A 26925-nucleotide genomic window follows, 5' to 3' on the forward strand; every position below is an offset into this window, starting at 1 on the left:
CGGTCACAAGCTGGCAGAGGGTAAATTCAGATTACACATCAGGAGGTGCTACTTCACTGTCAAGGCAGCTGGGATCTGGAACCAATTTCCAAGCGAAGTGGTGCTCGCTTCTACCATGGGGTCTTCAGAAGGAGGTTAGATAATCACCAGCCGGGGTCGTTTGACCCCAGCATTCTTTCCTGCCCATGGACTTGATGATCTGCTCAGGTCCCTTCCGACCCTACTAACTATGAAACTATGAAAATAGTTTCAGCAACTCCTGTTTGTTTCCCTTCTGCATTTGGAGATCTGAAGGGAAACTGAGAAGGAATAGGAAGTGAACTGTATGTGGTTTCCCATTACAGACAAGGTTTATACATAGTACATGCCACTGTAATTGCTAGTCTGGAGTTGGAAAGAGCTGAGTACTTTGATTCCTTAGGCCTGTGAATCAACAAGAATGTATGAGTTAAGAGTATCTTTTTCATGAGCAAGGATCCTGGTTTTCCCTGATTATAAATAAATAAATCACAAATTCTCAGGTCAGGTTCACAGTAGGACTTAGATATATTCTCTATTTTTTCAGTGCCAAAATTGTAACAGAGTGGCCAGGTTTTTCCTCTACAGTGTTCTGGCCTGAAGCAGAGCAAAAATATTGTGCGTCTGGTACAGCAAGATAGGCCTAGCAAATAGAGACCTTGAATAGTTGGATACCATGCATTGTAAAGCATAGGAGCCTGAAGGAGAAGATGTGGTTTTGGTAACAGTGTTGTTTTAATGTGTATATGGAGTCTTATGGACAGGGGAATCAATAAGTCCTGAGCTCTGTGTTGTTACAGGAAGCAGCGGATTATTTTTGTTACTCCTTTAAGCAGGTAGCGTTTTAGAGCAGTGCTGCTTACTCCAGGTTTCTGTCACATTGCCTTAAACATTTGGCACTTTTATCTGGAAGTTATGGCATCTCTCATTATTTAATTATTTTAAAAAACATGAAAAACTGAGCAAAACAGGGGTGGAGAGAATGTCAAACTTGGATCCTTAAATATCTGTAGTCAATAATTGTGATACAGAGGTAGTTGTATAGTTCAGATGGCCTCCATCTCAGCAGAAAGGTGAATAGGCTTCTATAGGACGCAGTGACTAGAATATCTAGGATGGCGTTTTAAAAAAAAAAAAAAGAGCGAGCCAAAAAGAACTTACAGATGAGAACACAATTAGCCATATAGTCAGTGATGTTGAAAAAATGAGCAAGACGACAAAGTACATGAAGAGAAGAAATAATTTAATTGCGTTTATTCAGTGGTAGGAGATATTGTAATGAATAGTAAGAATTTGAATTGTTCGTTTATGTGCAGAAATTAAACCCCAGTTGCTGTTGTTAAAACTGTAGTATCTGGGAGTATTTTTTGTGATTGGAATGCTAAAGTAAATAGGATCAATATACTTAAGAAGGATCAAATGAGTAAAATGGAAAAGAGAATGACTTCATTAAAAATGGCATTACCTTTTTTAAAGTCACTGACATGAAAAAATAAATTACAGGCAATCCTCGGACTTACGACACAATTGGTTCCTGAAAACCATGTCCTAAGTCAAAACCTTGTAACTCGGAACCAATTTTCTCATAAGAAACAATGTTTTAAATGAGGGATAGGTTCCTGAACCAAGGCCGTTACCCTATTTTCAACCAAAATACTGCAGAATTTTGTACTCAATTATAGATGAATAATATAGTTACATTCGTGTATTTATGTTGTAAATAGCAATCATATTGATTTGGAAGGACTTCTTTGAGGTGACTTTGCTAGACTTTTTGAAGGGTTCTTGGCTGGAGTCTTCTAAGGAGTCTTGGCTGCAGGTTTTTCTGCAGTCTTGTCTGCTTTCTTAAAGAAAGTGTCCAAGGAAGTTTGGACAGATGTTCTCCAGGGAGATGAGTGATGCAGAAAACTTGTTCACTGACATGGCATCACATCAGATCAAATGTTGTAAAGTCAAAACTGAGGTCATAATGTTGAAACAGTGTCAATTTATAAATGTCGTAAGTGCGAAACGTTGTAACTCGAAACGTTGTAAGTCGAGGACCTCCTGTACCTGAATGTTTCTGGATCAGTTGTCCTCGCGGGCAGAGTGCAGGATGGGATTCTAGTTGATATATTGTATGGACTTCTAAGCATGTGTCAATGTATAGGAAACATTTGTTAGTATGTGTTTTGTATTTGTTAGTATTGTATTGTAGTAGTATGGTCTTTTATGTATTTGTTAGAAGTCTCCCGCATTACTATGTGAAACTTCAATTTGGATTACATACCCCCATCATTAATGCACACAATGAAATTCCATACATTATAGGGAACAGTTTCGTAGCACAAGGGATCTTGCAGGCACCATAAGAGAGCACTGTATTAGATTTAATCTTGAAGGACAAAGAAGAACAGATTACAGAACTGTAAGTTAATGGTCATTTCTGTACAGGTGACCATGGTCTTTATTGCATCTGTTTTGTGCAAACAGGGCAAAGTCCAAACTGTGTGCGTAACATGATGCTTTAATAAGGTCCAGTTTAGAAAGCTAAAGTAAGAGTCAGATTGCTTGGGTGAAGAAGATGAATTAGAAAAATGTAACTGGTACTTAGGAATCCATAAAGAATAATTTAGAAGATGCCCAAAATGCTGCAATCCTACAAGTAGGAAAGAAGGCTATATTACTTGATGAACAGCTCGCATGGAGAATGAAGTGAAAGCTATAAATAACAAATAGAATATAGGAGAGGTTGATGATATTGAATATACTGTATTTACTTGAATCCTAGATGAGCTTCTCTATTTAACATGAGGGGGGGTCCTCATCTTGGATTCAAGTATACTTTTTTTTAGGGTGGACAGAGGGGATGGCTGTTGCAGACCTGGAACCGTGGCTTGGGTTCAGAGCTGCAGCTGCTGTCCACTCCCACCTCTTGCTGCTTCTGCTCTCCTGCCTGCCCTCCATTGCAGCCTCTGCCCCCTGCCTGTGCACTCCCTGTCTATTTCCTCCTCCACTTTTCCTGCTGCCTCTGTACCCTGCCACTTACCGTCTGGCAGAGCTTTGGCCCCACTCCAGACAGGGCATGGTGCATGTGGTTGTTCCAGCCTGGGAACAGCAGTAGCAGGGGCAGCAGCTCTAGCCCAGGCTCTGGCTTCAGGGCCCAGGCAGAGTTGCTGCCATCATAATAGCTGCTGTCAGACTGGGATGGGGCCAAAACAGCCAAGGCCTGCTAGAGCCAAAGGTAAGTAGTGAGGGTCTGGAGGGGCACAGAGGCAGGGGAGACGAACAGGGGAGCAGGTACCAGGGGGTGCAGGCTCTTTGGAGGGAAGCAGGTTGGGGGTCAAAGAACAGGAGTCAGGCTGCTTGACTCCTCTGCCGCCTGTTATTCCCCACCGCCCAGGTTGCTTCCCTTGCCACTTCTTTCCCTGCTCTTGAGCTGGGAGTGAAGGATGAATTAAAGATGAGCTTTCAATAGTTAGATATTATACATGAAAAATGTATAAATTTGTTATACAGAAGTCGGTTACTAGGGGTTGTGTTGATTCCAAAGTCATCTTGGATTTCGGTAAATACAGTAGATCAAAAAGTAGGAATTCATAAGGGCAGCAAAAGGGCATAAAGAGAAATCTTCAGTCCCCGCAAGAATTAAGAACAGTGGGGACTATTTTACGAACATTAGGAACAAAATAAATTCTAACAATTCTGTTGATCCTCCATTTCCAGATTGAAATAGTAGAATTGTTGATGATAATGGAGAAAAAGTAGAAGTGTCTTAAAATTTCAGGTTTTATTTGGGGAAAAACCAGATAATTTTTTTGTATCACAGATGATGATGAAACAGTTTCTACTTCATCACTTACACATAAGGATACTAAGCAGCAGCTACTGAAATTAAGGATTTTTCAGTTCACCAGGCCTGGATAAGTTACAAGCAGGCTTTTTGAGAGAGTTGGCCAAGGTACTCTCTGGACCATTAGTGTCACCTTTTTTTTTTTTTTTTTTTTTTTTTTTTTTTTTTTTTTTTTTTTGTCAGTAACTCCTTGGAACACTGAGTATGTTCCCAGGAATCTGGAAGAATGCACCTTACCTTACTAAATCTGGAAGAAATATTATACCTATATTTAAAGAGAATCAATGAGTTAACTTGATTAATTGTAGGCATTTTAGACTAACTTTAATTCTTGACAGCATAGTAGAGTAGATGATATGGGTCCTAATTAATAAAGAATTAAAGAAAGGAAATATAAAAATCCCAACCAGTGTGGGTTTATGCGAAATAGATTTTCTTGAACTAATTTGAATGTACATGTGTAATTGATGAAGGTAATAGTGGGTGCATCTGCATATGCGTTTAACTGTGAAGTAGACTAATTTGCTGCGGTATAAAGCATCACAGCCAATGCATGCAACGCTTTTAGACCACAGCAAACTAATATTCACCATGTCACAGGGTCAGGTCCCAGGAGCAGCTGTGACATTCTCCTGGAGGCTCTGTGACCGTGCCTAATTCTGTTCCTAGGGCACCTTTCTGTCTCGTCTGTCATGCCTTGATGGTAAATATGATAATAGGGAGGCTGCCCACAGGCCTTCACATGGCCTGGTTCCACCGAACCCCATCAGCATCTACCTGCACCCAGGCTCCTCACTGGGCCCCATTCCATAACTGGTCCCTACCCCCCAGTAGCACCTCAAGCTTTAAGGGGAAATTGCATGGCTCCAAACCCACCCTTACACAATGCCCCATGCCTCACACATGGCATCCTTGCAGATGTTCAACATATTGCAGATACAGCTCTTCACCAGGCCTTTTAACCTGTCAGCCCCTCTCTGGGCCCTCAGACCCCTCAGTCCCACCCGGCTACTCTGGGCCTCAGACTCTACACTATATAACCTCTTCCTGGGCTGTCTGATCCCTCAGTCTCCCTTTCAGCCCCTGCCAGGTTGTCAGAGCCCTCAGTTTCTCCTCCAGCCCTCTCTGGGCTCTCGGGCTCACCCAATCAGTCACTGGGCCTCTTGATCTCTCTCTTGGCCCCTCTCTGGGCAGTCATCCCCCTTGGTCCCTTGTCTTGGACCCTATTATTTCTTCATTTCCTGGCCATTCTCCAGGCCCTTGGACCCATCTAACCCTGCAATCTACTCCCCAGCCCCTCACCATACTTGCTGGGCCTCGCTATGCGGTTCTGGTGGTCCCAGTCTTCCCTAGCCCCTCCCAGGGCCTCTGGACCCACATGGTCCTGGGTCTTCCCTGGCAAGTGCTTTTCTGTTGGGGTGTGTTCCCTTAGCCTCCCCCCCTCATGGGGGGTCACCCACAAGGCAGTGGGAACTGAGGCTTTCCAGTGCCTCATCCTTGCATTTCCCTGGAGTGGCCCATGTGTGACACTTTATGGAAGCTGCCCCTCCACAGGCAGCCCCACCACACCAACCAACTCCAGTAGGGTGCAGTTTTAGTTTTACCCAGGACAGGTCTTTATAACCTTCCTGGTCTTACTTGGCCTTCTCTTGGCTCTTGCATAGCTGCCCTATGCCCCTTCTAGGCTGCTAACCACCAGGCCCCTAGCTCTGGCTTCATCTCGCATACGAATTCTCTATCTGCAGCTCCCAACTTGCTCTCAGATCCCTACCAGCCATTGCCATCCTGGGCTATACACTCCCTGACTGCTTCCTCATGGCTGTGGCCTCACAAGGACCTTTGTGCCTGCCCTAGGCCCACCTCCAGGCCAGTCAAGACTCCAGGCTTTGGCCATCTCTCATAGTGGGCTCTCGCCCTTCAGCTCCTCCTGGGCCGTGGCCCCAGAATAGGCCAGTTGAGCCTCCCGGGTTCTGTCCTCCAAATGCCAGCCATCTGCTGTCTCAGGGCCCATCCATGGGTCATTCTCTCTCTCTCTGCAGGTTTGGAGCCTTCCATAGGTCTGGCTAGCCCCTTTCTTCTCTGGGCACATCTGGACCCCTCAATAGGCCCCCTGTACTCACAGGGTTCACCCAGACTCTCCAGCCCATCTCTGGGCTAACCTAGGGCTTGCTTGATCTCTCATTAGGCCCCCTATGTACTCGGCCCCTCTCTGTCCAGGCTCATCTGGCCTCTCAACAGGCCCCAGGCATTCAGCCCTTCTTTCAGGGCTCACCTTGCCCCTCAACAAGCCCACAGACTCTTGGCACCCTTCACAGGACCCATACTGGGTCCTGAAGAACCTCCTTCAGCCTCTTAATTCCTACCCAAAACTCCAGATGTCCCAGTTGTTATTCTCCATGTTGGCATTTAGGAGCAGCAGCCTGCATGCTGGGTGATGTTCCTTCACCAGCTCCCAAGATGTTACTGCCAGCCCTGCTCTCAAGGTCTAGGCTTATACCATGTCTAAACCCAGCCCTCCTTCAATCAGATGACTATCTTCAATCAAGTGACTCCTTTGATCAGGTCTGTCCTCACCTGTCAGCTGACTCTGCCATTAGCCCCACCCCCTGCCTGCTGGTGGCTCAACAGGATGCCTGACCTCTTAAAATGGTGGGCGCATCCAGTGCCCTGCCACACACTGCCATAACTATCTTTAGGTGCTGAAAATAACTACCTAAATGCACATGTAAAGGATAACCTGGGCATAAATTGCACCTGGTCAGTCCAGGCAGCAGGGGACCAGAACCCTGCTTGCTGCCTAGCCACACAGCTCCACTCCTTGGGCACTATTATGCCCCAGCCAGCCTCTCCAATGGCCAGGACTGGACCCCCAAGCCAACCCAGGGCTGCTCTGCCCCTGCTCAAACTGCTGTGTTCCCAGGATCATTGTATGTGTTGCACCTGGGATCCATTAAACTCCAGGACACTTTGCACTGGAGTTATTTTTGCATGTTAATTGGGCATGTAGATGCACCCAATGTTAACTTTAATAATAGCGAACTTCCATAAGACATTGGACTTGATGTACTACACAAAGTTTTCATTATGAAATTAGAATGAAATGCAAAATAAGCATTGTAGACATAAGTGGTAAATAGTTAAAAAGATAGATGATTGATACAAAGTGATCTGGATCACATAGTAAGCTGGGTACAATTAATTACCATATTTTCTGATATACAGCATGTCTCTGTTTTTGAAATGCAGAATGAAGAAAAGATTTTTATTTATTTTAACTAACTAAATAGCAGCAGCTAGGATGTCAAGCTTGCTCACTGCTTTGCTTCTTGTAAGTTGAATGCAGATTTTACTTTCACTTTTGCCCAGTAACGGACAGAAACTGTTCTTATATATTTATCACACACAGTACATGCTACAATTTCCAGCAGCCGGTTTTTGGGGGAGAAGGAGTGCATGTTGTATGTGAGAAAATATAGTGTTAAAATGAAGCCAACTGTAAGGTCATGCATCTACAAAGACCATAGACTTTATTTATTCTGGGAAGAATTGACCAAAAAACGCATGGGGGTCAAAGTGGATAATCAGCTGAATGTGAGTTTCAAGTGCAACATTAGTTAAACAGCTAAATTAATTTTTAGAATTGTAAACTCGAAGAATCCTGAGTGGGATCAGGGAAGTTATATGAACTTGCTATCTTGCATAGCTGCAACTACTTCTGGAAAAATGAATATAGTTCTGGCACCAATAGTTCAAAAAAAATGTTGGGGAGAATGAGCAGAGTTCAGAGAAGAGCTGCAAGAATGATTAAAGGATTGGGAGAGATGCCTTATAGGGAGAGGTTCAAGGAGCTCAGTCTGTTTAGATTATGAAAGAAAAGATTAGGGGATGACTTGTTTATAGTATCTATGTAGGGAACAGAAATGTGGTAATAAAAGGTCCTTGAGTCTTGCAGACAAAAACATAAGATACAATGGTTCTAAGTTGCAGTTATAGAAATTCAGACCAGAAAGAAGACATAATTATTTAACAATTGGGTTGTTTAGGCTTTGGAATTTACCAAGGGTTGTACTGGATTCTCCACGACTGGCAAATTTAAAATGAAGATAGATGTTCTTCTAAAAGGTATACTTTTGTGCAAACAAAAATATAGTTTAGGGAAGTCCTACTTTATCTGCCAGTAATTTTTCGTGTGATGATTTGAATTTGCCACTTCATTCGTTCTAATACATGGGAAAAGAAACCTAAGTGTAACTATTGTTGGAGCAAGTTTTATATGCAATCAGATAGTTTGTTTGTAACAGAATAAATTTAACAGAGTTTGTTTTTAAGAAGTGGCTGAAATGGATAATGCATGGATGGAGCACTTTTACATTTTCTAATTTTTTTTTAAATTATGCTTAAAACAGTAATGCATTTCTCCCCCCTCCCCCCCCTCGTTGTTTTTCCAGCTAGTGTACTTCCTCATGGCAGAAGCAGGTTTATAGTGCTTCCTGCCGAGAGATCCATCGAGCACTGTAATTATTTTTTCTTTATAAAATAGCTTTTAAAAAATAGTTGGAAGCCTTTTTTTCCAAAATAAGCAATTGTGTGTGTAGAAAGAATGGGAAACAATGAGTTGCTTTAAAAATAATCTTTTTAAATATCAGATTCACTCAGCTTTTCTGAGACTACTTTTCAGAAAAGTCAAATACGTTTTTCTTCGTAAGTCCTATTTGAAAATAGAGTAGAAGGCTTAGGCAAGTAATAACATGTATTTAATTTAAATTTGAAACCATCTCTTGGCCTGCCTTTTTGCACATGCCAGCACTGTTCAGTCTGTAAAATGTTCTTTGCTCATTCAGTTAAACATTCATAATCCTGATCTGTTTCTAAGTGCATTGAAAAAGCATTGGAATCTTCCCGTGCTACTTTTATTTGTTCCATTCCTTGACTGTACATTTAAGGAAAAAGAATGCACTGGACTTGGAACAAGACCATGTATTGTGGCAGTTTTATCTGTGGTATGTTTTGTTCTTAAAGGATTTTTAAGTTCCATGTGGTGAGGGCATGTAGTGACACACAAGATCTTTCTCTCAAGATGGTTTAAATCTATTTTAACAATTATTCCATTATAATCTTGTTGCACACTTCTTGCATACAGTTGTATCTGTAAACTATATATTTTTTTTTTTTAGCAAAAAATCTTCCTCTTGCATTCTTGGTTGTTGGAATAAGGAAAATGAATCATCAGGACCATATCAGTTTCATGTCGTGTTTTGGTATTTTTGTAAGATTCACCAAAAATCAGAATTTTTCCCTCTTCTTCAGTATAAACAAAAACGCTGATTTATACCTTAAAGGGGATCTAAACAATTTACAGATCAAAATCTAATCTGAACACTTCTTAACAGTCAGTGTTTCCAAGTAACGCTTAACCTCCCCTACCTGGCCCAGTCTGAAAACTGGCAGCTGCTCCTTTTGTCTTGAATTCAGGTGTCTAACACTAGCTGATTGAGAGTTTGTGGCTACAGCAGTCCCTTCTCTCTGCAGCCCATTGCTTTCCTTTAGCCTTCAATTAACTTCCACAAGTTAGGCAGCTTCTTACTGAAGCAGAGCATCATTACGACAGCAGCTGATATGGAGAATGGGAGGCTTGTCTTTTAGTTCAGCCACTGCCATTGGACTCAGGAGTTTTGGGTTCAGTTCTTGACTCTCCCACAACTGCCTACTTTGATTTTTGGACAATCACTAAGGCTTTCAGTCCTCATGAGGAAAAAAATTATCAGTATGCCAGTACACTTGTGTTGGTAAATCTTTCCTTGTTAGACTTGCTTATTCTCGTGTCTTAATCCAAGAGACATAAGGCATTCAAGTGAAGGTACTTTTCAATCAAAATAAGGATTATTTATATAAGTGATGCCAACATAACTGTAGTTTAAATTTATACATTACTTTATAGCAGTATACCTCCCAGTGGTTGGACACTCTGATCGCTGGTGGTTAGAGCTCTCGGATGTGAGTGATCAGAGCTCCAGCTGTGTGGAAGGGGGAAAGGGCACCCAGTGCTCCCATGGCTGGGAACTGTGCTCCTGCAGCCTGGACCCCCAATCAGCTATCCGGTGCTCCCAGCCTGGGAGCACTAGCCACCCATTCAATTAAAAGCATGATAGGAACTAGAGACACAGTTATTAAATATTTTGTGTAATAAATTTGTCACTTGTTCCTTGTTTTATCACTCCGTTAATTGCATGAACTTGTGGCCAGGTCACTACTAAAGCTGTGATTAATCTTAAGTGTAACCTGTGTCAAGGGTATCGGCTTTCCATCTGTAAATTGGGAGCAATATTTTTGCTCCCCTTTTATCTGTCTTATTTAGATTTGTAAGCTCTTCAGGACAGGCACTGTTTTTTCTTTAGCACCCAGTACAGTGGGAATCTGATGTTGGTTAGGGCCTTTAGGCGAGCCGTCATATAAACAAACAGTGATAAAGGAAAGCACTAGATATTATGCTTATATTGAGTGGACTTAGAGCCATCTGTGATGGGACCTTTTTTCTCACTTGGGATCTTTTCCTGGAAGAACCCTGCAGGTTCTCCAAGAGCTGTTGGAGGAGCTGACATGCCTGGCACTGGTGAAATAAAAAAGAGTAGTTGGGTAGAGAAGGCCGAGTCCTCAGTCTCACTTGAGTCTTGTGCCATCCTTTTCTAGGAGGAAATGCAGGTTGGTTGAAAACCACTTTTATTCTCCCCCTGCATGCTGTATCTACAGTGGCATCAGAAATTAAGATTTGGTAGTAAGGCCCACTTAGACAAGACTCATCAGGGTAGATTACACACCGGAGTGGGCAATTATTTCAGGCGGAGTGCGACTTACTGAGTTTGGGCAAGGCATCAAGGGCCACATGACAGGCAGCCAGGGGCAGATAATTTTCTAAAATTTTTAATAATTAGGGGCCCCGTGGGCCGGATAGAATAGCCTGGCGGGCCACATTTTGCCCATCCCTGTTATACACCCTGCCTTTCCTATGTGCAGTCAAGGCAGATCCCTTTTCTCAACTATGAAATGGGTGGTCACATTCCCCCATTGTTCTTTCAAGTTCAGGAAGCAATATATTGCTACCTCAGGATTCTTAATAGTTCTGTTTCTGCAAATGGTTCTTCACCTGATTAATTGCAGCTTCTGAAAAATGGTGTCCCAAGTCATTAGGAAGAGGTTATCCCTCAGGATACACACCCTTCATCTATGTGTCTGTTTCCCATTCCACAAAAATGTTGCAAAAATTGTGGAAGAGGTCCATAGGAACCTGATTCTTGTCCTTTACAATGACATGTACTTCTTTTACCTAGCTTTTCCATATACTTGTCAGTCAAGAAGCTGGCAGTTCTAGCAGAGGGATCAGTCTTCAACAAGAGCCAATATCAGAGAAATCAAAAATCTGGTATCTGAAGGAAGTACAAGCTAGTCAGAGATGTAGTAATTACAGCTGCTTTCAACAGTTTAAATTTGTCCACGGTATAAAATACACTTTCTTTCTCAGCTCATTTTTTCCCTATATTGATTTGGAGTTCTGTATCTTTACTATACTCCTGCTAACTGCACTGCCATAGGAAACTAAGCTGTTTTTGTTCTGGTGGTCATGCATCGTCAATTAAATCAAGTAAGTTCCAACTGCAGCACCAAATTCTACCCTGAGCTATGCTTGTGCAATCTCATTGAGAGCAGAACATTTTCCTGTCAATGCTAACAGTTAAATGGAAACATTTTTTAAATGTTTAATTAAACAAGTAACTGTTAAACAAACTCAACAAATGTAGACCTGAACTGTGCTCTTTTAAGTCATTTTTTTTTATGGTAAAGCTACACTGTAATATTTACGTCCTTGCTAATCACAGGAATTCTGATAACTGGAGTCTTTTGCATTGGATTTTTTTGTGTTACTTCTGTATCTTCACGCCTCTCCATATCACTAATTACAAGGGCATTTCAGTTATATTTAAGCTGGGTAACAATATACTGTCTAGGGATTTAAATTGGTTATGTTTAATTATGCTAATATCCTTATCTCATTATTACTAATTAGGAAGACAAACTTGTAAATTCACGTTCTCAGATTTCATGGCTTGGTAACAGTGAAATTAGAACATTTCACAATTCACTACAGTTTGTAAAAGATGATTTATGTTAAATCATGTTGCTTGAATCATGTAAGTGAAGGCTGTATATTGTGTAGCTGTTGTGAAGATCAGAAAAATATGCTCATGCTTATCCTTTTAACCACAACGGCATACATGTTGTGAGCTGGATTGTGACAAACACACTCCAGTTCTGAAGAAAAAATGATGGTATGTTAGTTCATGTTGATGGAGAAGTATTGTGCAGAGGTTGTATTGTTCATGGTTTCAGGAAAGGTACAGTTCACTTCATGCAGTTTAAATATTTTTGTCAAGATCACAAGCTGAGTCATTTGTGGCTTATGAACCATATTCTGATTATCACCACTTTAACATATTTCATATGTATGTTTTCTTCACTGTAGCAAAGGCACAAATTTTATGTAGGTCTATATTTTCCTTTAATCCCATCTTTAAAAAATGGTAATAGAGCAATGACTGCAGAGCACCTGAGGTGGAGGGGAGGGGGGCTGGGAAGAAGTTGACCACTCACACCAGGGTTTTTTTTTTTAATTTCTCTAATGTTTTACATCTGTGTTCACCTTTCTACTTTATTATAAAACAGCTTTAACAGTTTCCATCTGAAACCACCAGTTTGCAGTTGCTCCACTCCGGTTGTAGCAGCAGTACAGAAAAGCAGCCTCTAGTGACACAAATTCAGCTCCATGGTCTCATTTAACTAAATAGCCAGCTATTAGCTAAGGGATCCATTGGACTAACCGTCTGCAGATTATTAGTAGCTTTTAAAATCGGTTTAAAAAAAACAAACACCCAAATCCATCCTCACTGTAGAACAGGATTTAAATAATTTTAAGGTACTTTTGAAGTCAGAAAATAAAATGGCATCTTACTCAGTGTGTCTGTTCCCTATTTATTTTAGAATTGTGGATGTTTGCTGTTTTGACAAAAGAAAAATTACTGTGGTTGATTCAGAGGAATCAAGATATAATACGTGGGAGAATTCATTGGGTTCTTTTCTGACGTTCACATCCTCTCCTCAATAATGCTTTCATCTTAACTCAGACTGCAGGATATTTATTACTGATTATGCCATTTGACTTTTTCCAGGTTTCAGGCTGACTTTTTTTCTTTTAAAAATGTTCTTTTGACACAGCACTAATACTGTCTAGTGTGTTTGCAACCTAGTAAATAAACCCTGACATAATTTTTGCTATCTGTTTTCTGACGAGAGGTACAATTTTTTTAAAGCTCATGTTTGTCTTAAAGCTTTGAGTTGGTGTATACAGAATGTTTTAAGTGTACATGAGCAAATAACTTAATTGTTCTTCTGCTTCTGTTCCACTGTACTAGAATCAGTGCAGTCGGTGGAAGGGAGGTAAAGAGGAGTGATGTAGTATGTAAGGAGGAGGAAGGAATAGTGACTATTATTTGTCTTACCATATTTCTCTTTACCCCTATCAGGCAATAGTTTATAACCTGAACATTTACCAGAGTATGGAAATATAACTCAGGATGGGACTTTCCTATAGACCAGGGATGCTCAACTCGCAAGTTAGATCTGAGCCCAGCATTGTGTAAGCTGGCAAGTGAGGCTCCTCACAGATGCTGTGGGGAGACCTGTGGACCAAGATCCTGGGTGCTAGATTGGATATGCAGGGCAGCACCGAGCTTGAGCCCAGCACATAAAGACTGGTCAGGGGCAACACAGGGCCTCCAGTGCCCAATTCTGACTGAATAGGGGTGGATTCCGGGGCCTTGCACTACCCCCATCTAGCATTTGCATGCCAGGATTCAGCTCTGGGGATCTGTGTCCCCCCCCCCCCGACCAGGATCGGGCTTCGGCCCAGTGGAGGCAGCACAGAGCCCTGGGGCCCAAAATTTTGGCCCTGAGAGTGGCACGGGGCTGCTCTGTGTCCCTGCATCTGGCCAGTGGAACCAAAAAGGTGAGCAGCATTATTCTAGATCACTCCAGCATTATGCTCTGTGAGGCTATTTCCTGAGATTGTAAACAAATCAAAAAGAGGGGTCTGAGGAGATAAGGATTCAGAAAGAAAATGATAGAACAAAAATATATATATGCTTCCATTTGTCATCCAGGAAGGAACTCTATATTCCTTTTGATCTTGGGCTTGATATTCTGTAAGACGGGTAAAAGCAAGCGAACTAAACATAAGGGCCTCTCGCATACAATTCCAAAGCGAGGACAAAGGCAGGGGAAGTGGATACAGGAGTTTCCAGCTGTGTCCATGTGTCCTTTTTGGCTTTCAAGGCCTCCCAAAACCTATGGGCCACAAAGTAAAATCTGCCTTATGGAAAAAATTAAAACTTTAACTGTTCTGAAGGCTTTTCAGTTGTCTTCATTCTGACTGTATTAGCCTTAAACATTCTTCCAGTTTATCCATTAGTCTTAAAAACATAATAATTGTTCTTGCCAGGGCACATTTTGCAGATCCTTCTTGTCTGATCTGCTCTCTGTGTTCTCTCTAGACCAGTGGTCTCCAAAGTTTTTTGATCGAGCACCCATATCAGTAAAAAATGTTTGAGCACGCACCCCCAATATATGTAAATTTATTTATTTATATACATGTACTACTCAGTGTAACACTGTACAAAGTTTGGAGACCACTGTACTGCTGTACCTCCGCGTTGTGAAACTCTCTCTCTTCCCTCAGGATACCTGGCATACCGTACATGACACGTGACCGTCTGACATACAGACCGAGTGAGGGTGCCAGTGTCAATCTGTATATTAAATATTAGTAAAGCTTAATTTTTCTTGTTTTTTAGATAAATATAAATAGAAGTTCTAATATTTTCTTCCCGCACCCCAGTGGATTGTCTTGTGTACCCCCTGGGGTACGAGCACCCCACTTTGGAGACCACTGCTCTAGACATCAAGAGTTTGAAAACCAATGGATGTAGTAATTCTTAAATGTGTCATAGAGGTCCCCCAGCAGGACACTTGATCATAACCACTGTGACCTTGTCTAGTCTCTGAGAGTGCCAGCCCTGGCTTTCTCCTATTCTGAGACCGTGCCTTTTGGTCCCTGATCCTCCCCATTTGCTCCATGGCCTGACTCAAGAAGCTAGCTTCTAGGTCAGCTCTTGAAAAGAGGGACTTTTATTTCTTGACAGGAAGAACAAGTGCAACCTGAAGTTCCAAGCAGGAAAGCAGAGAGCTCCTTTTGAATAAAGGTGTTTCTCAACCCATGGGTCACAAGAACATAAGGAAGGTCTGCTTAGGGCTGGGGGAGGGTGGTCAGACAAGAGGTGCCACATGCATGTGGCAGCCAGCAGCCAGGCAGTGTGGAGAGCAGCTCCCCACAGGTAAGTCTGTGGGGCAGAAGGGGAACAGCATAAGCCAAGCAAGGGCAGAAAGACTCGTTGCTGCCATCCCCCGGACCCCTGCATCAGCTGTGCCACCAGCAGCTGAGGAATGATTGTACCACCTCTGAAATAAACTTCCAGAGGTGGTACAATCACCTACCCTGGAAATCTTCAAGAGGAGACTGGACAGTCACCTGACCCCAGTTGTCTTTCCTGCCTAATGCAGGGGGACTGGACCCAATGAACTTGCAAGGTTCCTTCCAGCCCGTTACAATCTATGAATGTAGGAGTGGCGATGGCAGCAGGGTAGAGCCACCACCCCATGTCCAAGTGGCTGGTGGCAGGAGGAGGTGAGGGCAGCATGGCCCCCTTTTCTGCATCTTACTCCTCACGCTGCTGGTGGCACAGCTGGCGTGGGGTCCCAGCAGTGGCAGCAACAGCAATGAGTCTTGCTGCTCGGAGTGCGGGGCACTGGGTTGGGAGTGAGTGGCACCAGTGGGGCTGGAGGGGATGGGGAGCAGTGGGTTTGACCAGTAAGGCCAGGGAGTTGTTTTCTACTTCACTACTTACTGGGTCGGGACTGGCCATCAATGTTTACTGATGGGTCCTGGTACAAAAAATGTTGAGAACCACTGAGTTAAACCATACACTTCCTTATTGCATACCCTCTCCTCTTCCAGATTTACCAGCTGCCCACATACCCCTACCAGCATACTGTAACCTCTTAAATGCCAATTATTAGTATAATGAAAATTAACCAGCATACTGTAACCTCTTAAATGCCAATTATTAGTATAATGAAAATTAAACCCGCCGTTACACACATTCTCCTGCATATCCCCTCAGAGATGTCTTGGTTACCCTAGTGGTATGCATACCACAGTTTGGGAACCCCTGGGTTAAGCAGTCTCTCTGTCCCCAGTCCAGCCAACATGTGCACCCCTAAGTTAGCTCTTCTGTCTCCAGTCTTTCAACTCTGAAAGTCCCAAAGCTTCAGACTGCCAGCCTCTCCTACGCAGACATCTACTTGTTCCCCCTGCTTTGTCTGTTGTCATGCTTATCTCATTCAGCTTCCCTAAAGCCTCCTGGGGGTCACCAGCAGTCCAGTTTTTGTTGACATGTCAACAAATCTATTCAAGTCTCGTTACTGGAGGTCCATCTGGTTCCACCCACATATAGGCAGATCTCTTGCTTCATTGTCCCCTTCTTTGACACATTTTGTCCCCCTGTACTAGCTTTATGTGTAATTTGCAGCACGGGACACTGATAACAGCGTGAACACATTTAAAACATAAATATTACAAATATTTGAGCCATAGTCTTTCAAAAGTAGGCTGGAAAATGTACTACTCCGGATGATCAGTCAATAAGACATCACCCAAAGGTCATTTGTCCTGTGACTGCTTCCCCACTAGATTCACTAGATTCTACAGCCAGGTAAACAATTTGACCAGGAAAATGCAAACAAGAATCACTAGACATTTTCCCTCGATTTATTTTCTGGCAGATGATATTTGAGAGGGGCTCATTAAATTAGATTTTTGTTTCTTTTCTAGACAAAGGGGTCATATTTTCTTCATACAGCTAGAAGGCAGAGAGAATCAGCAAAAGCTGAACAGCAGGATAAACCAGTCCTGCAAATAGTTTTGGTGTACTGTTTTTCTTCCAGCCCAACTTTACTTAAAGCAACCAAAACAATTACAAAATAGAAGATATTAAAACGGTCTCTGTATTTTGGGATGCTCAAACAGGACTAGTTGGGGAAAAGGTGCAAAAAGGCTTATTTGCACCCTCCATTAAGATCCCAAATGCTTGTAGAGCATCAATACAATCTATGACTTGAGCAGTTTAGATATAGACAAAAGGGAAGCATTCATTGTGGAAATTTCAAGATGTCACTTGGCAACACAGTCCTAGACCTGTCTTTCTTCTGTTCTTTGGAGATTTGTCTGCTATCTCCATCAGTCTTTTCCACAGCCACTCTGTTTCTCTTTTTTTCTTAATTGGGTCTTTTTCCACTCAGAAAAACAGAATTGGACATCCATGCTTTTATTCCGTTTCTTTCAGAATGTAACTTCCATCCATTAACTCCCAGTCAGCCCATCCAGAATGTTAACATCAGTCAGCACCAAGGTTTGCAGAGCATTAATATCTAAGGAGAGAAGCTGCTAGATATTTTTCATCTAGTCTAGCCTAAAGTGCCATCTTTGGTCAGATGACTATGTAGCCTGGGGGCAATGCTGGTTTTTTGCACAAACCATCTGTGGCCCCGACCATGTGCACTTAAATTTCTTGTTCTTTGCAGGTCTATATCCCTATCACAAAATTGCGGGGAGGAATTAAATTTGCCCCTGAAAGGGATGCATAAATCGAATTCGGAAACATAGCCTTCAAACTCATGCTTCTTGCTTTGTTGCTGGTAAAACAGTTGGAAGAGAGATGTAAATGTGTGTTGGAAACTCCTCTGCTTATATATAACCCTTTTAATAACAAATGCAGTACCAGAATAACCAACTCATCACATTACAGACCAGCTGTTTAGAATTTTTCCTTTTATCTGGAATGCATAGCGAGGCTGAATTCTAGGGAAATCCTTCTTGTTTCCCTCACCATCCTTCCTGAAATCACTCTTCTGACTTCATTTTTCCACAGCATATTGCAGAAATCCTGCATGTGTATTTTTATTCCTCCTTTTAAAATATAAATTTAGATCCATCCTCAATTTTAAAGGAAATGTGAATCTAAAATAATTTTGTTTTTAGTTTTGTTTTTTTGTCTGTTATGTAGTTTTCCTTTGAAGGGCTGACTTGAATCTCAGTTGTTAATCTCTTTAATCTCTGAGAGAAATAACAATGGTTTAAAAGGTGGGGCATTGACTGTCTTTCTTGTACAAATTCAGATCTTCAGTCAAGGAATTTTCTTTAGACTGTTACATTTTAACATGACAGTGTTTTCTTCATTTATGGTCACTAATATAATTAAATAAGGCTTGTCAGTGAAGGTAGCTATAATAAATACAGCAGATATCACTGTTTAGATTGTCCATTTGCTAAATCAGCAGTACTCTGGACAGAATCCAGCAAGCTTTACCAGGTTTGGAAAACTTGTTTTTTTATAGTTTTAATCTGAAGTCTTGTTACCTAGTTACCAGCTAGCCAGATGCTACAAATAGAATACAAAATTTGGTAGAGCAGTCTCTGGCAGATAATGACCCAGATGTTTAATGATGCAGCTTTTTCTTGACACCTTTTTAAAAATATATACTTTCATTATCTTTAAATACTGCTTATATATCATCTCTATGAAGCATGGGTATCATATAAAATCATAACTAAAATATCTTAAATTGTAAGTGAGATTATCTAAATACTCTTAGCAAAATATATTCTCACAAAGCCATTTATATTCATGCTCTTTTTAAATGTTAACACATAAATTCTCTACTAAAGGGATCCCCTAACATTTGTTAGAATAAGACAAGAAAAATATTACGACAGCAGGCAAGTAAAAATGGTCATTCAGATCCTACTGAAGCCATGGAAAAAATAAAAATAGGTGTTTGTTCCTGGATTAAATTCAATCCAGGAACAAACAATTAGAAGCTGTCCAGAGCTATGTTTTCATGTTTCTTTTGTAAGGTATTTTAAACAGTTAATGAATGTAACTTTTCTTTAAGTTGTGCTTTTATTTGATCCTTGACTTACTTTCTTTGGTAGCATTTAAATATAGCTAGTCCTATTAGGAACAATAATAACAGTAATAAAATTTCACTGAATTGTTGTTCTTCATTTCAGTTTTGTCCTTCCCTACAAAATTTGTGAACCAGATTTGTAGCTTGCAACAATTCAACTATAAGAGAGGTACCCTTGGTATGATAAGTGAACCAGTGCTAGGGACTGAAGAGATATGACAAGTATTCTTATCATGATGTACAGGAGAATGTAATTGTGTGTGATGCCTCCACTAATATGTTTGCTTTCCTTTTCCCAGGCCCAAGACTCAGGTTCAAATGTAACTCCCCTTTAAGTGGGTAAGCAGCCTAACTATTCAGTGGCATTTCTAGATAAAATTGATAAACAGCAGTAGGGGCAGAATTATACAACTGTAGGCTGGGAAGGGGTCTTAAGATGTCATCTAATTCAGCCCCCTGCTTAAACTATCCTAACCCAGAACTCCATGAGTCTCAGAATCTTGTTCCCTTGGCTTCCTTTCCTTCTGGCCCTACTTTATCTTTTTCTTTTTGCTGCCTACTGGGCCAGCTTCCGCACATGGAGTGTAGGGCCCCCTTACCTCTGTTTTCCCCGTGGTTAGGTTATTAGGATCCTCTGAGAAGTATGAGGTACAGGTTCAAACCCCCAGTGTCCTAAAAGACAAGAAGCTCTTCTCCCCTGCCCCCCACCTAGTTAAGCAGATACGAGACTTCCTAAGGGAATTAGAATCCAAAATCTGTGCAAGTGGCCTGACACGTTACTTGCATGTTAGTTATCTGCCTAAATATTATTTACCTGTCTAAAGATGGAGTTGGATTTGGGTCCACTTTCTTACAGAAACTGAGGTATCTTTTCAATATTGTCTGATGTGTAGATGAAATGAAATTTGAGGAAAAATAAGGATTTAACTGAGTAGGTTAGGACAATGATTGAAACTTCAGTTTAAATACTTACAGGTAGTGAGTGCAGAGATCATTGAAAATTAGAATAAATGGATAGGGAAAATATTGGGGAAAGAATTCCTGTACTGACAGCCTTAATTCTTTTATCTATTCTAAAAGAAAGATGCCTGAGATTAGAATAATAGGTAATGAAAAGAGGCCATGTTTTCAGTAAATGTTTCCAAGCTTCTGCTGTTAAAACCATTTTGTCAACAAATTGAATTTCTCAGTGATGTGGACCAGCTAATTATTTCACACAATAATGGAGATTTTCAGTTTTGAAGCTAAGTGACAGTTTTTACGAACAAAAAGATTGTCATGTCAGATCAGTGTTCCATGTTTCATAGCATCTTTGATGTTTGTCTGGAAAAGCTGTCTTTGTTCCCATTGTGGAGGTCTGCTTATAAAATGAATTTGTTGCTAACCCCAAGCAGTCTATATCCAACCTGCCTCCCCATCTACTATAGATTGTCTAGTTATTCTTATACATCTCTAATTCTCATTTTTTCCAGTTCTGCTCACCTCTTAGATTTAATTCAGATGGAAGTGAAAGTCACACATTTAATTATGAATTGTATACTCTTAAACACATTTCAATTGCTTGTACATTTAGTTAAATTTTATTGACTGCCAGATTATTTAGAAGAATAATTCAGATGTGAAATTAATTTGTGTAAACCTGAGGAAAAATTTGCATATTCTTCCTGTTTCTTTCCAGAACACTTTTGTTAGAAAGGTATAGTCCGCGTGTAAAACCAGCATAATTTAAGTTTCCAGCATTTATCTGTTGAAAAGCCAGAAGTTTCTCTAGTTATAAATGCTACTAGCTTTGTTCTTTTTTTCTGAAGTAGCAATAAATACTTATTGATAATTATACTTCTACATAAACTATAAGAAGACAAAATAAAATGAACTTTTTCTCCCTTCTCTCCGCTACAGAAGCAACCATGGGGTGCATCAAAAGCAAAGAAGACAAAGGTCCGACAATGAAATATAGAACTGAAAACACTCCAGAACCTGTTAGTTCCCATGTCAGCCATTATGGATCAGATTCCACACAAACAGCACAATCACCGTCAATAAAGGGACCATCAGTTAATTTTAATAGTCATTCTGTGACTCCATTTGGAGGACCATCGGGGATGACGCCCTTTGGAGGAGCATCATCTTCATTTTCAGCTGTGCCAAGTCCATATCCTAGTAGTTTAACAGGTAATTTTTGTTTAAAATAGAAGTTTAACCTGTACATTTGACAACTTTACATATAGAATATTATAATGTTATACCACGTAGGTAGGAAGTGTGAGGTAAAAAATAAATATTTTTTTCTGAAGGCTTCTACTTTTTCTGATCAGTAATTCAGCTCTTGCCTACTAGTGCATGTTACTCCAAAGCAGCTGTCAGCAGCCTTTTTAGGCTGTAGGCTGGAGTGATTCAGCTTGAGTTGGGGGGGAGTGGGCAGACAGCTGCTAGGACCCAGCCGTTGCCACTTCTGCTTCTTCCTGTAGCAGTACAGGGAAAGCAGCTAATGCCAAAAAACCTGCCACCAAATGCTACCAAAGTCCCATGCCCATAGGATGGATTAAATAGTTCTGCAGGCCATGTTATGCCTATGAATCATAGGTTGCCAAGTCCTGTTCTAAAGATGCCTGCAAAGAGAGCTATAATAGACGTGAGATGGTTTAATCCATCACCATCCTCTTCTCTTGCATCACCATCCTCTGATGGAGGTGAACTAATTGAAGTTGAATCCAGACAGGATAGCAGTGATGGTGGTTAGCAGACCTCATGACTTGAAGGGTGATAAGGACTCCCCTTGTCACTCAGCTTTGCAGTTTTGGGATGCTCCTTGATCCTTTGCTGTATCTGATTTCTCAGTTTGTGATCATGGCTAGGGCAGGGGTGGCAAAATAAGGCCTGTGGTACTCCACATGGGGCCAAGCCTTGCCCCTTCCCACTCAGGGCAGCCCGCCCCATGTCTGCCAGAGATATTGCCCTGGCCCTTGCTAATGTGCACAGCTTCCTGGCGGGGCTGCTCCCACTACTGCTGAAGCCACCCGAGTACTGCTCAGCTTCCCCTGCCTCCAGTGACTCATCCCCCTGCTGCACTGCTCAGGGAGCTCTTGACCCAGCATGTGAGGCTCCAGCTCCATATCCCAATCACCTTTCACCCACTCAGCTTCTGGGGCAGGAGCCACCTGGCTGCAGATTTTCCCCCTCCCACCTGGCTGGGCATGTGGTGTCCAGCGTAAGTCCCCCCCCCAGCTTCCACCACTTCTTCGCATTACCTGCTGCCTGGACATCACAGCAGGGGCAAGAGGAGGATGAGACACTGGAGGCGGGGGAAGCTGAGCAGTACCCAGGCAGCTGCAGCAGCAGTGGGAACAGCCCTGCCACAAAGCTGTGTGCTGGCTGGAGCTGGGGTGGTGCCATTGGTGGGTGTGAGCATGAGCATGGTACAGGCTGCCCCAGGCAGGGCTTGGCCCCATGTGGCGTGCCAAGGGAGCAACCATGGGCTGGATGGGGAGGGGAGCAGCCAGCATCTGCACTGCACCACCAGGCAAGTTCTGTTGCATATGCCCCCTACCCCTCTCCACCTGCCACCCCCAACCTAGTTTTCAGCAAGTAAGATATTTGCTGAAGAATATCAAATGAAGTTCTCTTGGCAGTCAAATCTCTAGCAGTATGTTCAGCCCTCAAGGCTTTGCTCCTCTCATCGAGTGATACAGTTCATAAGTGACACCACCACAGCCATTTACAGAGTGCACAGAGTTAGTCATTTACCTTTCTGTGGCTATGGTGCCTAAAACGTTGGATCCCATCCCATAGCCCTCTAGCTAGCAAGGAAAAAGAATGTTATAGGCAGATGTGTCAAGCAGAATTTCTGAGCTGGTATCTGCTTTCCACTTCAATCAGTATAACCCCCTCCCAGTTCTTTCCAGTTCCCTTTGCAAACAAATTCACAGACACTCTTTTAGATGATAAAGGAGAGAACAAGCAGTTTCTTCAGAGTTTTAAGGGAAAAGACTTCAGTGATAGAGTTGGTCAGAAAAAAAATTGTCAGAGCAGCTTTCTATCACAAAACTTTGTTTTGATTAAGCAGTTTTTTGGAGGAAATCATATTAATTTAATTTTGAACACATCAAAACATGTTTTTGTTTGCTCTTGATAAAATTGCTATATATATCCAAAAATCAATTTTCTGATCAGCTCCAATCAGAAAGAAACCAGGATTTAGATAGAAGAGGCTGTATACAGAGTCATGTAATTTGAGAATTCTCCCAGGTTTGTTCATTTGGTAGAAAATCTTACCAGAGCTGAGTGTACAGACATTCAAAATCTGAGGTCCTGAAGAGCACAGAGCTTGCAGTGCTGACACTGCAGCCAGGCGGGGGTCCTGTGCACACAACTCGGTGTGCTCTGCTAGCTTCCATGGTCTATTTGGTGACAAATAGCAGCAAGGCATAGGGCAGCCCAGATTGGCTGACACAGACTGCCCATGGTCAGCTTATGTTTCCCTGCAGCACAGTGAAGGGAGTATGTTCTGCTCTCTGCTGGAGCACTGGAGTCCAATGAGTAATGCATTGTCTCTGTCAAGGAAGGGGATGCTGGAGAACTGTGCTGTCTTCTGAGAGAAGCCATAGCATGTTAAGATATTTTCTTTCCCAGGAGAAATTCTCCTGGGAGTGATTTAAACTTGATTGTTCTTAGGTTATTTTTTCTCCTAGCCATTTTTACTTTGGGGGAAAAAGCCAGAATATTCAGGGTTTCTCCTGGGAAAGCATCATCCCTCTCAGGAGAAACTGAATGTCTGTACAAAGCCAGACAACAGCATGTTCCAGGTACAAGTGTCCCCAGCGTCCTAGCACCTGCTGTGTTCAGTTTATTCTCCTGCCGCAGAGAAGGTATCCCCAGGGTCCTAGCATCTGCCTTTGTCTGGTCTCCTTCCAGCATCTGCACCTCTCCAAGGAGTGTGGGCCTGCACCTGCAGCAGAGGCTAAGTTATAAGCACTGACTTGCAGTGGCAAAAAGGTTGCCAACCCCTGCACCACTAGGTCGTAAATCAGTCTCAGATTACCTTATACGTGTGATTTATCAATCTCATTGGACTCAAGCGACTCCTCAGAAAATGTCAGTTTTGAGCTTTTCCTTTTTGTTTTTGTTTTTTTGACTACAGGAAAATAATAGAACAGTTTTTCTGTTACAAAGACACCCAGGTCAGAATGCTTTTGACACTATGGATTCCACATTTAGCATGGTTAGGTGTGCAATATTGAGCAGCACCCTACATTGCCCTTAAAAGGATGTTATGGCACTCCAGTTTTTGTGGCATCCTGGTTAAGAATCACTGTTTTAGACAAATACCTATTGAAGAGATAAGTCAAGTAACAGCTGAGTTCTTCGCCAAGGTGTGTGATAGTTTGGGCTTAACTGTTGTACTTCACTGCATAATTTAGGACAGAGGTGTCAAATATACAGCCTGTGGGTCAGATCCAGCCTTCAAAGCCCCATAATCCCATCCCCAGTGCTTTCCCATTAACTCGAATTCAGTGCCTGGGAGGTGCATGGTACCTGCTGGGGCTGGCATTCTGGACCGGGCTGGCAGATGCTGCATACGCTGGTTCAGGCATATGCAGGGTGGGGGGAAATCTGTTAGCCTATGGACTGGCCCTGTGCTGTTCATGTGGCCTGCGGGGCCAGATGAGTTTGCTACTTCTGGTTTAAGAAATTGTTTTACAGCCTGTATTTTGTTAAAGAATTTGTTGTCCGTGTTCTATCTGAAGATACCATTCGCTGTTTTTTGGGAATATGTGAGAGTTCCTGAACAGAAAGAGAGGTTATTTTTGTTCTTTGAGAGCTCCTTTCTGAATTCTTTATGATGGAAAGAAGGATTTTTAAATCCTTTCAAATCAACTATAAATTTAAATAGCGTGGCTTCTTTCTACTAGTGCTGACTTCATATGGTCTTGAGAAGAATTGAAGAACAAGTCTTCAATTAAGTCAGCTGAAGATTGCCTAGCAACTTTGATCTCTCACCAAAGTATCCCAATAATTGAATGACAACATTGGAGAAATTTGAGATGGAGAAGACCTATTGAATTACACAGTCCCTCTTTATGTATTTTATACTGTTTAAACTACCTTAGATTTAAATGTGCTAGGTAGTGGGCCTTCCAATCTCCCCACACTGTTCCCTTGAAACTATTCTACAGCCTAGTAGATCCCAGCAAATCCCTCTTTAATCTGTATTTTTCTGTTTTTAACTTCATCCAGTTTAATAAATATATTCCTTTATTCCTACTGAGTGCTTATATTTTTCAACTATTTGAAGCCTGTTAACACATCCTTCCTGTATCATTGTTTAGCTAAGCTATATGTGCTAACTCTGAGGGCCAAATATTACCATTGTACTAGAGCTGCCCTGCCCTTGTACCTCACTCGAGGAATACACCCAGTAATGGTCTCTGGCCTGGGGCAACTAGCCAGAAGGGCTTGGGGAAGCAAATGACAAAAGGATTGGCACAGTATGCACACTTGTCCAGTGAAGAATCTCAGCGCTGACCCTAGAATGATGCAGCTGTGCATCTTCTTAAAATACAAGTTCCTTTCCTTGTATGTTATGGTTAGCAGATTGAGCGGAATTAGGATTAATCCTTCCCCTCTTTTCTTTTTAAGATAAAAGAAAATATATTGCATAGATCTTGATATCTGGTTCCAAAAAGTAGAGAACTAACTTGTGGGAATGCTTTGCAAAAAAACTGGTATATAAACTTCAAATCTGTGGTTGCAAGTTTAAACAATGTGACTGTTTTCTTCTATGAAGTTTTTAAAAATAATACCTTTAAATACATTTAAAGAAACAAACAGTTTGCATATGCCAAGAATGGTCAGATACAGGGCCTCTGTCCTGTGCCTGCTCAGACCAATGTTAATTCTTTACTGAACTGTTATGCTGAAATTGTAGAGTTTGGGATAGAGGTTGTTGATATCCCACTTTATTTGGGGACTCTTTGACAGCTACTTCTTGCTTAACGTCGTTAAGCAAGGTTCTTGAAAAATGTGACTTTAAGTGAAACAATGATAAGCAAATCCAGTTTCCCTATAAGAATTAATGTAAAGCTGGGGGGGGTGGTTAGGTTTTAGGAAATTTTTTTTTGCCAGACAAAAGACATTATATACCCAGGTCTGCAGCTCCTCGCCCCTGCTCCCCTGTGTTGCGGCCTCAGGTGGAGTGGCTCCCTGCTGCCATACACAATCCTGGAGGGATCCTCGCCCCCCAGATCTGTACATGGGGCAGGCGCAGGCTGCAGGTGTGGGCTCCCACTCTGCTTCCCTGCCCCAGGACCTCCTCAGCCCTGCAGGTGTGACCCAGCATGGCTGGGGACAGCAGAGCCACACAGGGATCTCCTTGCCACTGTGAGCTGCCCTGGTGATGCATCCCCTGCACCTGCCGCTGCTTTGAGGTTGCAGTGAAGGCAGTGGTGTGGGCTGCACCCCTCAAAGCAGCAGCAGGTGCAAGGGGCGCGTCTCCAGGGCATCAGCAAGGAGATCCCTTCACAGCCCCGCTGTCCCCAGGTGTGCCGAGTCATGCCTGCCTGGGGCAGGGAAGCAGGGTGGGAGGTTGCGCCTGCAGCCTGCCCCGTACACAGATCTAGGGGCATGGGTCCTCCCCCTCCCCCAGACAAGCCACTTGTGGCCCCGTCCTGCTCCCCACTGGGGCCCTGCAGCTGTGCATTGCAGCCCCAGGTCCCAAGCCCCACCTGGCTGGGCAGCAGCCCCAGCCCTGCCCAGCTCCCTCCCTACAGGGGCCTCAATCCCCATTTTCCACCCCCCCCCTCCCACTTACCTGCTGGAGCTGCTCATGTGGCACCCTGTCTCTCTGCCTGCCTTCCAGCTCCCTGCAGTGTTATAACTAAACATTGCACAACTTTAACCGAGTATGTGTTCTAATAGACCAGCGATGTAATAAGAAAACAACATTAACC

The 26925-nt window shown here is 42.4% G+C and overlaps 1 protein-coding gene across 1 annotated transcript in view; it reads left to right on the forward strand.

The window, feature by feature from the left end:
* Nucleotides 1–26925, forward strand: part of YES1 (YES proto-oncogene 1, Src family tyrosine kinase) — a 72273-nt gene that overhangs the window by 26007 nt on the left and 19341 nt on the right. Inside the window, exon 2 of the mRNA XM_019525937.1 lies at nt 20879–21151. Within this exon, the coding sequence (XP_019381482.1) occupies nt 20887–21151 (265 nt within the window). The 5' untranslated portion in view covers nt 20879–20886. The remainder of the gene's footprint in view (nt 1–20878; nt 21152–26925) is intronic.

This window comes from Gavialis gangeticus, unplaced genomic scaffold (genome assembly GCF_001723915.1).
Source record: "Gavialis gangeticus isolate Ggan-Ray unplaced genomic scaffold, GavGan_comp1, whole genome shotgun sequence".
Taxonomy (NCBI): domain Eukaryota; kingdom Metazoa; phylum Chordata; order Crocodylia; family Gavialidae; genus Gavialis; species Gavialis gangeticus.